At 38.1% G+C, this 12,896-nt stretch overlaps 1 protein-coding gene across 2 annotated transcripts in view; it reads left to right on the top strand.

The window, feature by feature from the left end:
* The window catches only part of DISC1 (DISC1 scaffold protein), a 204,249-nt gene that overhangs the window by 172,563 nt on the left and 18,790 nt on the right, over positions 1 to 12,896 (top strand). Inside the window, exons 11-13 of one of the 2 annotated variants that reach the window (XR_008238097.1) lie at positions 4,650 to 4,893; positions 8,964 to 9,039; positions 10,705 to 10,749. Coding sequence is in view for 1 of the 2 variants with exons in the window: in XM_052806849.1 (XP_052662809.1) it covers positions 4,650 to 4,893; positions 10,705 to 10,749 (289 nt within the window). In the remaining variant the exon portion in view is untranslated. The remainder of the gene's footprint in view (positions 1 to 4,649; positions 4,894 to 8,963; positions 9,040 to 10,704; positions 10,750 to 12,896) is intronic. The other variant, XM_052806849.1, reaches the window with a different exon arrangement.

The raw sequence follows: 12,896 nt of genomic DNA, 5'->3' as shown, positions 1-12,896 counted from the left end.
TTTTTCTGCAAGCCTCAAAACTTTCCAATCATTTTAATTGTTGTAATGAAAATCTCTGTTGTCTCTGCCAGACTATTTTGCATTTCATTTGCTTTCTTGTCAGAGAAAACTGCTGTTAGGGTCAGTGAACACAGTGTTAACACGTGTGCCAGGTGCTGGGAAAAGGTAAGTACACGCTTTCCTGAATCTGCACCTTAGTGTGGCTCACCTAGTAGAAGGAAGTTGTCTAGAGTATTTCTTCTTAGTGATGGTTAATGTCCCCTCATAAATTAGCTTTTGTTTATGCAGTTTCTAAATAAATGTCTTACTATGTAGCCTTTTAGCTTCAGTCTCACTCTCCTGGCTTTCAAGATGCGGCTGCTTACAAGGATTTCCCTTAAAATAAGCAACATCTTCTATCAACACAGTGTTGACCTCAGGGTGTTATAAACCACTTTTAACAATTCATTCACTAAGGGGTATTCCTAAAAACTAGAGATGATGAGATTTACAAGTAGTGACATCTCCCTGTGTTGATTTGATTTGCTTTTGAGGAGATTTTGGGTGACTTTGTTTTGTGTTTTTTTTTTTTTTTTTTTTTAATAGGGTTTAATATAAAATCTTTTGGCTATTTTTACATGGGCATGTTTTCATTTAGGCTGTAGTGTTCAGGAACTGAATGTGCCTTTTTTTGTATGTATGCAGAGCCCTCAATAGAAAAGTTGTGTTCTCGTAGTTCCAGTTAGCACTATAAATAGCTTTAGAATAATGTTGTGCTGAGAGCCACATAGAGAGTCCCCATTGGTAACTCTGGGAATCTTGTGAAAAGACAGAGGAGCAATGTTCTTTGGACTTCAAGGAAGAGAGAGAGAATCCTTGCTGGATCTGACTCTCAACATGCATTTCACCCAACGTTATGTGTAGATTGAAGCTATCCTCTAGTTTCCTTGTACCCTCTGGTCTCCGGTGTTGTTTCCTAGAAGATTACTTGAGACTTGGTAAAGGCATCTGCAATTACAATTTCAATTGCCACTTTATGAAGAGAACTCAAGGATAAACCTCTCTGTTCCACATCCATTTCTTCCTGTCCATAAACAGGTCTGTTTCTCTGACAGCTCTTTCATCATAATCAACTTGACCTAATCCAGAATTCTCCCTGCTGCGTCCTTTGTGTTGCTGTGGATGTCTGAGCCATTCTTCAAGTCAAAGTAGGTCTGCTCTTGTAGGCTCTTTCTGTGTAGTATCCTTGAGATAAGACCTGTCCCAGCTATCCATCCAGCTAAAAAATTACTTGAGTCTTACATCTCACTTACTTCAACATCCATTTCCCTGGCCGTGACTTGACAAAAGCAGTCTTGCCCTCCTCTCTTCCATTCAAAGTGCTGTTGCCACTGCGATGACTGTTCTTTCTCTCTCTCTTCTTCTTCTTCTTTTCTTTTTTTTTTTTTAATTCTGTGTTTCTGATCATTTAACTTTGTTTGCTTTTCTCCATTGGTTCCCTCTGTCCTGTCACATCAAATGTAACTACTACATAACTACTACTACAGTGTCAAGGCTGCTCACAATCTTTTACCACCTACTCAGCCTTTTTTTTTCTTTTTTTTTTTTTTTTTTAAAAACATCAAAAGACTGACTTCCATCTGCAGATGTTAAACTACATTGGTATCAGTCACTTGCCTAGTGTGTTTTTATATGAGCATCTTTTGCCTTTCTTAGATGATTCCTTTATGGAGGCAGGGAGATCTTGGATATCCACTGACCTGTTTCATTGGCCTCCTGCAAGTCCTTAAAATGCTCATTCACTGTGATACCTCAGTGTGCTTGACAGTGATTAGACTAATAAGTTACTGATGTAACTAATTAAACTATTCTACTGTATCTAACATGCCATGTTCAGTCTGCTGTTGTCTCAGTGTTTCTTTGAACATCCTTGTCTGTATCCTAGCTCTTGTTGCTTGTTTTAAACTTAAAAAGTCTTTCTGAGAAAAGGGCCATCGTTGTAATCCGTTTGGTGTTTGTACAAAGCGTGGCACTTTGGACTGTGAGCACTCTGCTGCTTGGAAGTTCACAATCAGTAGGTGATTAAGGTATGCTTTGTTGTTGCTGGTTCTATATAAATGGTTGATGGGTTGTGATTTGTTGCGGATTCCAGCAAATTGTTCCTACCACCTCCATTGAACTTGCCACATATGCCACTTTGATAGTAATGTACAAACAAGTGTGTAACACCTAGAGGTTGATACATCATAAAATATTTATAAGTATAGGAATAATAGAAAATCTGATCCAATCTCGATCCATCATTTTGAAAAGCTGCATACCTGAAAACACTCACTGTGTTCAGTACAGGCATCCACATACTTTTGGCTTCATGGAGACTGCAAATGCACTTTTAGTGTGGATTGAACATGATTAAACCAAACTCTGAAATTCAGTTGAGCTTGATTTTACACCTGATGTAAAAGCTAAAGATTTTTGCATGTTGGGGACAAGATAATTTTTAATAATAACTTGGTATCTGCTTCTGTGTCAGATATTTGCAGCTTTCAAGTAATTTTCATTCAAAAAGGGTGTTTGAAAAATGCTTCTAGGCACTAAATTTCAAAATACAGACTAAAAGAGGTCAAGTCCTTGGGCTTAGGTATGTTCAGAGTACCCAAGTATATGTGCGTTTGCTGATTTCAGTTGAAAAGTTCAGCGTAACATCTTAGTATCTTAGTTCAAGCTGTATCAGAGTTTTACAGATATAATGATAAAACAAAGACATCCTTAAAATAAAAGTAAGCTATTAGCAGTATGTTCAGTAATTGCTCATTACTAAAATGGGTATAAAAGTTAGACACAATCAAAAGCATGTTGACTGATGAGCTGAGTTGTGGCCAAATAACTGCAGCCCAGGCACTGTTATGCTGTATTTTTATATATGCTGTTCATCATCTCCACTGTGAATGCTACATACATCACTATATCTGCTGTAGTTTTGTCAGTAGAGCTCTTCATTAAATTGAATAGCCAAAACAGCTATCCACTGGAAATTATGATTTAGGTCTCTAGTGTATTTTCTGAGCCTTTAATAATAAGCTGTATATAGCTGCAAACAAACTTTTTCAAAAAGCAAGCAAATGGGCTTATGTATATCTGCAGGGAAGTGTTTTGACCATGATGATGTGACTGACAAGCAGAGAAACAGTGGGGGTTATTTTATTTTTCTGGCTTGGTAAGTGCAATACTACCTAGATGGAACACAGAAGTGTAATCCAGTGAAGATTTTTTCCCTTTCTAATTAGTGATAATCTGAACTCCTTGGGGGAGACCAATTTGTGGACCTCATGCTGCATTCTGCCTTCAGTAAACACATATACTGACTCTAAACACAGATGAAATAGCTCACCTTCTGGAGCTTAATTTTGCTCTCAGTCTCAAAATACTGCTGTGTGAATTTTACAGCTTGGCATCTTGTAGAGTTAAAAACGTACCTTTGTTAGATTAATGAATTCATTGTGAGCAGAGCAGCTCCTTTATCCTTCATTTAGAATAAAAGATAAGCTGATATTTAATTTAGGCAGAAAAGTTAAAATCAGTTATTTTCCTTCTTTTCGTCATTTATAATTGCTTCTGATTATATAGTAAATGATATAATTTGAAAAGCATTGTGAAAAAAATATTGCGGTTATAGATATTAGCATTCAAATCTGGAAGTGTGTATTGTCATGGGAATCGGCACTTCTGAGTCCCATCCCAGGCTCTGCCACTGATCTGCTATGTTCTAGCAGGCAACCTAATCTTTTGATTCCTTAGGGACAACATGTATTAAATGGAGATGTGACCGCATCTCTTACAAGCAGTGTGATGTTAGTATTCAGTGTCTTGTTCTGAAAAACTGTCTATGCCTAGAATTTGCATTTACTTCAGGTGAAAATATCTATTGGATGGATGTCAGGAGCAGTATTTGTAATGTACATGGACATCTCTGAGAGATGATCAGTGGATTAAAACTATGAAGAAGTTTGATATTTTGAATTTCCTAATGCTTTGGGGTTGGTTTTTTTTGTTGGATAACAAAGTAGAAAAAAACCAAAGCACATTAGTGAGAGATAAGGACAACCCTCAAAAGTATAAGACCAAAGGAAAGGAAGAGTATTATAGTTTAATCTGATTCACCAGACTTGAAGCAAGCACATTTCAGTGTAACAAGAAATTTAGTGTACCTATTTTCCAAAAATTAGAGCTGATTTAATGCAGTAAATAGTGTGATTGTTCATACATGATCTTCTACATCAAATTCAGGAAAACCACATGACTGCTTTTAGGGTGACAGGCGTGTATATTCAATAGCATGAAGGAAGGTCTGGTTGTGATTGCAAGACTCCTGGACGTGCATCCGATCAGGAGAAGGTCATGTGTAGCCAGTGTATGCCATACAGTTGGAAGCAACATCTTAGCACAAAGGTTTTTTTTTTATGGCATCAGCTTTGTAGTAGGGCCATAATTTTACTGCTTTTCAATTTGAAATAGCTTGTGTTATCTCTGTGGAAGTATTTGAGCTGCTGCTGTTTTTCCGTTGTTCTGATTTTCCTATCTAATAATAATAGGTCACCCCAAAAGTTACTTGAAATAGCAACTATTCTCTCTGAAATGCAAGTTTTTTTTCCTTTTGGCTTTTATTTCAGCTGTGGGAGCCAGCTGCTCCAAAGAGTGTGGGAAGCTGACTTGGAAGCCTGTCAGCTGTTGATCCGAGGGTTTCAACTGAAAGAAACCAGTTGCTGTGTTTTTGAGGAAGAGGAGAACCAAATGGATGAGCTGGAGATGACTGCTGATGGCCCATCTGATTCTGAAAAAAGAAGAGAAGGTCACTTTCCAAAGGGCACAGAGCGGAGCACTGTTCCCTGCTCCAAACACAGTGAGCTAAAAGAGGTATCTGAAATATTCTACAGCTGCATCTCAAGCGATACTGCCGGTTTTCCTTTTGAGAGGAGGAGTTGAATCTGGGTGACGGGTCAGCAGGGCAGGTTAAGTATGAACTTAACATCTGGCCTCCAGTCCGGGACAGGAATAAAATCGCTTATTAGCTTCTCAGAAGCCCTTCAACCCTTTTTTCTTTCACCATCAGTCTTTTTAAAATGTGGAAATTATTCAAGCAATAAATACAGAATGTACATCAGGATTTAAAGGGAAAATTAGGAAGTATTTAACACAATTTATCAGCTGTTCCTCATCTCACTGATGAGTTTCACTCTGAGTTAGTTGTGCTGACTTTTTAGCCTGGATCTATGTTAGCTGAAGTGGGGAGAGAGTAAGTTTTCCTCTCCTAGTGAAATGGTCAAAGGCTTCCTAGCTCAGATGCCGGTAGGCTTCCAGCATCCAACAAATATTAAAATGAGGAAAAAATTCATGAGCCTTGAAAGGTTTGACAAATTTCTTTTAAGTTTTCGTGTTCTGCTCTGGAATGCCATACTTGCTTGGAAAACGTACAGCTACCTAATAATCCTTTAACTGTGCTGCCAAGGTAAACAAGCTGTTAAAAAGCTTCATCACCCAACAGCACTACTGTGACAAAAAGACCCTCCAACATGAGTTGTCAGTTCTATTACCTTGGAATTTGGTTGACAAAAATTAAAAGTGTGCCTAATTGCACCTGATGTTAAGAGCCATTGAGCTGTGCGTTACCTTGAAAGCTGATGTCTAATTCTGCATTTATACAGGCCGAGACTTAGTGGAAAGCAGGCCCTTACCTTACTGTAAAATCTCCTCTTTGTTAGTAAAATTCTGGTTTTAAGTTGGGCTCCAATAGTATTTGCAGCCTTTCCTAGGGAAAACGATTTACGAACTGACTCCACATAGAGAGCATTTTTATTGCCAATGGTCAGCTGTGGCTTTGACCCCCCACCCCCCCCTTACTGTATTCCTGATGAGTCTGCTGAAGTAATACAAGGGGTTCTGTTGGTTATGGAAAGCTATGCTCCCCTTTTAGAAGTGCAGTTGAGGGTTTGGGGTTTTGTGACTGTTTCTGTAGCACTCTTGAGATTTGTGCTGTAGATGATCACCTATTTCACCCCTGGAAGTCCAGATCGTTTCCCTGGAAATCAGCATTGCTATCCTGGACTGACATGTAGGCAGCTGAAGTGAGGTGACTTCTGGTTCTGGGGAGAGGAGCAGGACTGGAGAGGGACAGGTTCCCTGTATGTTTAATGGAAGAGGAAGGCATATTTCCAGTGCTTCCATTAAGCTCCTCCTTTTGAACTTGCTTTTTGGTAATTTCCTCTCTGTTTCCATCAACCATAGTGGGAACTTAAGGAGACTAACCGCCTAAGTTCAGCTCTTCATCCAGGTGCTTAAACTTTGTGGTATAAATGCCTTTGCCTGGGGTCTGGCCTATCCTGGTATCCTGAATAAACTCCATTTTGAGAATGTGCCAAAATCAATTCAGAAGCTGATGTGTAAATATCAACGTGAAAATACACATCAGTGAAGGACCTGTGGAGGAACATATTCCTGCATCTATTCCCACAGCGCTCCTAGGACTGACAGACGTGAAAGAAAAAAGGAAGCAGTTTTGTTAGTATAAGAACGTTCATTCATTTTCCAACTTTTAGGAGTTGAGCAGCACAGCGACGTTTTATCACAGCTTACTCGACAAGCCGCCTTCTGCTTCAGTGCTGCCTGCCACTTTGACCATTCGGGCAAAATTACACATCGGTGATGACCTCAACCCATTGCAACCATAAAAAACCCCAACATATAGAATCTGTTCTGGTTCTGCTTGCTTTTATAATTTTGGAAGCTGGGATTTTTTTTCCCTTGTTGTAGGGCATAGAAGTTTTACCCAAACAAGTACATTTTAGGTAGTGAAGCCAGTAGGATCTCAGTAGAGGTGACAGGCAGTATCTAAACTTTTAGAGAAGAGCTATAGCATAACATTCCCTAACATCTCCTAGTAGTTCATCACAAGGCAGAATATAAAATCAAACAAAAAACCTGACACATCACTTACAAATCATGCTAACTTCCAGTTTTGAACATGTTGAAGTGCAAGGGAGAATGTCTTGATTTGTAAATGGACTTAGTTGAAAGACAAACCACTTCTGTAGCATTTAAGTGCTCTGTTATATGCCATTGTATTTTTTTTATTTAAAAATGATTTAATGTTTGTGGCAAAAAAAAAAATAATAGTGGTGTGGCTTTTAGTCTCTAAATTTAGCCATTCGTATGACTTTCATGGAAAAACTTACTGTTGTCCATTAGTAGTGAACCTTTTTGTAGCCATTTATCAGCAAGTGGGGATACCTAATAGAGAAGCATGTATTTGTCAAAATACTTGGTTTGATATTATTTAACAAGGCTGTGGTGTCCCTGTGAGAGGAGTAGCTTGATGTGGTTTGCTGTGTTTCTAGAATGACTATTCTCTTCAACTGTGTCACCTCTGTTCCCCATTGGGGAATTTCAGGAGAGTGCTGTTGGTCACTGAAGCAGAAGGAAAGAGTGGGTGTTCTTTGTATTTAGAGGTTACTGAATTATTTGCTTCAAAACAGGATAGCAAAGGGTAATAACAGCATATGTGCATGTATGCCTTGGAAGGTACATTTCATTCCCACGTGATTGATTTACTTTATGGTGAAATGCTATAAATGAAGCTCTCCAGTTATTCATCATGTCATATCTGGCTAAGTATTACTGTGGAGTGGATGTTGGTTTTGTTGATGTATACTATAAATACGTTTTTCTTGCATATAACTGTGTCTTACTGTATAGGTTTCATTAGAAAACAAAGAAACAAATAAGAAACATAACAATAATACGAAGAGCAAAATAGACAAATGGAAAGAACCCTTCACTTAGATCCTCAGATACTGCTTTGCAGAGGGGCTGTTTTTCATTTTAAATTAAATATCCTCACTAGATCATAAAATACGACATGTTCTGGTATAAAATATGTAAGGTATAAATTCTTTGAAAGTTCAGATATTTTACCATTGTGTGTGAGCACAGGTTTATTAACTGTCAACAGTTATTTTATAGTCTTCATAACTGTGTTTTCTAAGACAGTACAGATTTTTTTTTTTTTTTTTTCCCCTCCCCTGGTTTGTCTATGTGGTCGACTGTGGCATCCCAAAATAATCTGGTAAATCAGGTTTCCTTTATAACACTGACTGTTAACCAGGGAAGACAATCACATGCTTTGGCAGCTCAGCTTGTTGAAACATCATTACCAATTTTGTGGACAAAACTAAATAAAGTGAGGCCAGCAAAAATCATCCTGTGGAACACTGAGTTACTTAAATTTTAAGATGTACTCCTTTCAATTACAGATAACTCATTAGATTATAGTATTTTACAAAAATGCTGAAGCAAAATTATAGACAGTATTACTAGCCTCAGTCATGTGAAAGTCAGCTTTTTGTCTAATGTATTTAATATAGATTCTTGAATTTTCATGTAAGCCTGTACTCTCCAGCTGGTAGCTATTGTGATGAAATTAGGGTGCCCCATCATTGCAGTTACAGTTTGTCTTTTTGTGACTAACTGAGCTTGATTTTCTCCCAGGTCTCTGAGGAATTAAAGATGGGTTCTAGTTTTCATCCCAGAAATGTTCCATACTTTTAAACTGACTGCAAGTTTTTTGCCCAGGTGACATGTGAGTGAGGTGGAAGGTGCTATGATCATTATTGCATAGTTAGATACATATCTGGGTGATTGCTAAAATACACAATAGTAACATTTCATTTCTCTTCAGACATTAACGCCTGCTTGTTCCACTCCTGATGATATCTTGCTTTATTTTTTGCTTGTTGGTAATGTATGTGTAAGCAAAACCTTTTTATAACACCAGAAACACCAATGATAACCAATAAACAGAGAGGTGTGTGTGTGCTGGGACCTCTCTAACACCAAGTATCTTGATGAACATGAGTATGTGTGCACCTGCAGGCTTGAGTTCCTGACCTATCCTTTTTTCTTCTTCTTCTGCTATCTGGCATGCTGTGCAGTGCTCCCTCTTAATCACTATGAAGGAAAGAAACACCTACTAGATTTCAAGAAAATTGAGGTGATTAAAGTTACAAGGTAAAAACCAAAATTCAGTAGTGTTATCTTTTGTAAGTCAGCATTTTTGGTAGTTAGCCCATCAGAATTCTTTGTAGATAATTTCTCACTTTTTCACCATAAAAGAAGCAAAGAGTGGGTGTAAGAGTAAGGACTGCTGTCTTTTCCTCACCTCTGCATACTTCAGTTTTGCCATCTGGGACGATGTTTCGGGATCTTCGGTAGAGCACTCTGGTGTTGGGTAGATGTTCTATAATTGCAAAGCCTTCATTTGAGTATCACTTAGAACATTCAGTATCTTAAAAAAAGTGAATAAGTGGACAATCATGAAAAGATAATAATTAATATTTAATGTGGTGTCTGTCATTAAAAAGAAGTCATCACAGGATATGACACAACATTTTTCAGAATTTAGTGGTAGCAAGCACCAAGAAGGCCTCTGTCAGCAGGCTGTAACTCATTACTGTGCATTGAGATAGCCTGCGGTCCAGGGAGCAAATGTGCAATGGGTAAAGGACAAAGCCTTTAGAAAGCTAAATAAACTGTGCATTCATTTGAGTTTTAATTAAACATTGTATTTGTAGAGCTTCAAAAATAATTTGGAAACTTTAAATTTAATCTTTGTTTTAAATGTCAGCATTAAGCGTCAGTGAAAGTCAGTGTTTGAGTGGTTTTTGTATTAATCCAAGCTGGAAAGGATTTCTGCAGCAACAGGCAGCTGGCTTATATGTAATGATCAGATCATCGTCGTACAGTCACACGCGTTGTTGTGCAGTAAGATGCCCCTTAGCTGCGTGTGATATTGTTGTGTAGTATCTACTGATAAAAATGCTAACTCTTTAGCTGGAGATCGTAGCATCTCAGCAAGCTCAATGCTTACGTGTATTTTGCAGTAAAAATCTAATCAGAAAACTAATATTACAGTTAAAAGAAATCTGAGCAACCTCTTTTCAGATAGATTACTGAAAATAGTACCCAGTAATAATAATGATCTTATGGCAGAGTAATGATTTTGTGCTTTATTACATATATATGTACATACCTGTGATACTAAGTATTGCCCTACCAAAGCAATATCCCTATCTCAGTTTATTAAAGATTATCAATACTGTTATGTGTGATAAGTATTAATGATTTTCTAATAATATTAACATTAAATTTCTTTGCTCCTCAGCTAATCAATGAAATGCTGGCTAATTTCTTATAGGCTTTACAGATGAAGCAAGTTTTGAAAGAGGAACCAAGAATAGTTAGCACGTGTTACCAATACAAAACATCAGTGGGGTTTCTCATTTCTCCTGCCCAAAATCACTTCCAGGGTTTGTGCCAAAAAAATTTCTGTAGACTCTTGAATGGTGTATAGATCCATAAGAACTTAACAGAAAAGTTTCTTTCAATCTATAGTTAGTCCTTCAGTTTTAGAGGCAGTACTCCTTGTGGGTTTTAACTGGGAAGCCAAAGACAGGCTTTAATAAAATGTATTCAAATTTAGCTTTAAATATTGGGTGGCTGCCACTGCTTCAATATAAATGCAATTGAAATGTTTCATGCGTGTGAAACAAAATGATGTAATAGTTCAGCTTGTATAACTTTTTTATGTGCTATATGGTTTTTATAAGTTCCATTGAAATCTTAGTGTTTATATAGCATGTATCTACCGTATACTTAATAATTTATCTCTAACAGGTTATGGAAGACATTTCATTTGGAGCGGAGGGTCATTTATCTGAGGTAAGTGTTTTCTAGGCAATATAAAGTGGTGATACTGTACAGACTTTTCTGGGTCTCCATTAGAACTAATGACACTTGTTTTTATAGTATTACCTTTGGGTAAAAATTGCTAGAGAGTGTGTGAGCGCTTAGAAAAGCCACAAAGGCACAATCGGAGTGGGCCTGTTCTTTTTTTTTTTTTTTTTTTTTTTTTCCCCATTGAAGATAATGGCAAAATTGCTGTGTATTTCAGGGAGTTTATAGTTAAATCCTGTGCTAGTGCTTTTAATACATACCGACAACAGGATGAGTATGTTAGGGAAAAGTAGGACCAATAATACTTAGCCACCCTCACTGTAGCACTGTAATGATGCTTAGGAATGGAACAAAATCATGATGCTTTACTTGTTTACTTGTGTACCACTAAAAATACCTTTGAATTTACTTTTGAGGTATAAAAGCATATTGCAGCAGAATACAGGGTAGTAGGAATTTCACCTGACTAAAAATACTGGGTGTTTGTCATTTTACACTATTTTCATAAATAAAAAGATGTTGGATCCTAGTCTATATAATTAAGAAAGTCTAGGATAATTGAGTAACATGAGATGCATTTCCTATGAGAGTAAATGATGAGAAAAACCTGCTTACATACAATAATCAGTCTATGTACAAACTAAGAGTTTAGGTAATATATGTGTAAGGAGAGTTATACTGGTTCTAAGAGCTGTACTGATTCAGTCTGGTCTATTTTTATATGGGTATGCCTTGGGTTGCAACTTACATATTGAGGAAATTTAGCATCCAGGCATTGTGTCCAGCAAGCAAATTAATTACACGGTAAGTAACCCCCAGTTCACCTTCCATAATAGCATACATGCCACCTGTCAAGTACAAATGACAAGTGCTCAGCCAAGCAAACATTGAATAAATAAATTTTAAAAAATTGCAATTTGGGATAACTATTCAGATGAGGCATTTCTTTGGATTCCCACCAATGAATTCAAAGACTGTGGAGCAGCTGGAATGCTCCAGGAAAGATAGTCTACCTGCAAGACCAAACTCAAGATAGTTGACCTTGTGTACAAGGAGACGGTGACATGAGAGGACGCCTAGGGTGGACTGCTTGGCTGTGTGTGAGTTCAGCATAAATAAAAACAGGAAGCCTTGAGAGTGAAGGTGAACTTTGCAGAAAATGCAAATAGCCTTTATCAGTGAACTTTGCTGTGAATTAAAGCAAAAACGCAGGTGCTTGTGTCCACAGATGACATGAAATAGGGGCAGGTAGTCCCACGGGATAAAAGTAGCAAAAAGCCCTGCTGCCAGTAGGGCAAAATACTGAGGGCACATTGGTAGTGATAGCTGCCAAGGCAGCAGAATATTTGCTGGAAACTAAAAATTGCATATGGTTTGAACCAAAGCAGATGAGAGTACAACTGCATGCTTGTGTCCAGCAGTGACCTGCACTGAAAGCTGTCGTACAGCCCAGCCCTTGACTGAAGAAGTTGCTCTTTTGCTTAACAGGAGATGTGCCCAGAGCATGTGAGTGTGATGTGTGTGCGGGGTTTACAAATGCACCAGAGCTCACAGGCATAGAGGGCTGCCACTCTAGAAGTATTCACTAAGAGCTTAATATCTTAGAGTCCTCACAACCAGAGGAACTTGGCCCTTTTGAAGTTTTGAGGGGAAAAAAGTGCATAAAGAGAATAGAGAGCAACAATACAATTAGAGGAAACGGAAATTTGCTAGAAAGCCAGGCTCTACCACACTGCCACAGCTGGATTGATGTTGACTTGTAGACAGCTCTATAAGAGCTCTATGAAACTGTCAGCACCCTGTACCACGTCAAGGCTTTGCCTAAATGTTCCTTTGACGCACTGGTCCCCTAATCCACTCTTGTCAGTCTCCCCGCTGCCTGTTAGTCATTCCACATTGCTGCATCTTAGTGACTCGGGAGCAGAGATGGGAGTGAACAATACTCGGAACCACCTATAAATGATACCCAGCTATGCTGACTCCTCGCACAGCAGGGTGTGGACAGTAGAAAACAGTTTGGTGCTTTTGTTTCTTTTCCAAGTCCTGGCCCACTGTGAATTTTTATTGGTAAGTCAGTAAATAGCCTCATCCTCCCACAGCAGGAAATGGAATTGTCCCAGTTTAATTAAATG

The sequence above is a fragment of the Harpia harpyja genome, chromosome 13 (genome assembly GCF_026419915.1).
Source record: "Harpia harpyja isolate bHarHar1 chromosome 13, bHarHar1 primary haplotype, whole genome shotgun sequence".
Taxonomy (NCBI): Eukaryota; Metazoa; Chordata; class Aves; order Accipitriformes; family Accipitridae; genus Harpia; species Harpia harpyja.
This window is presented reverse-complemented; position numbering and strand designations above follow the sequence as displayed.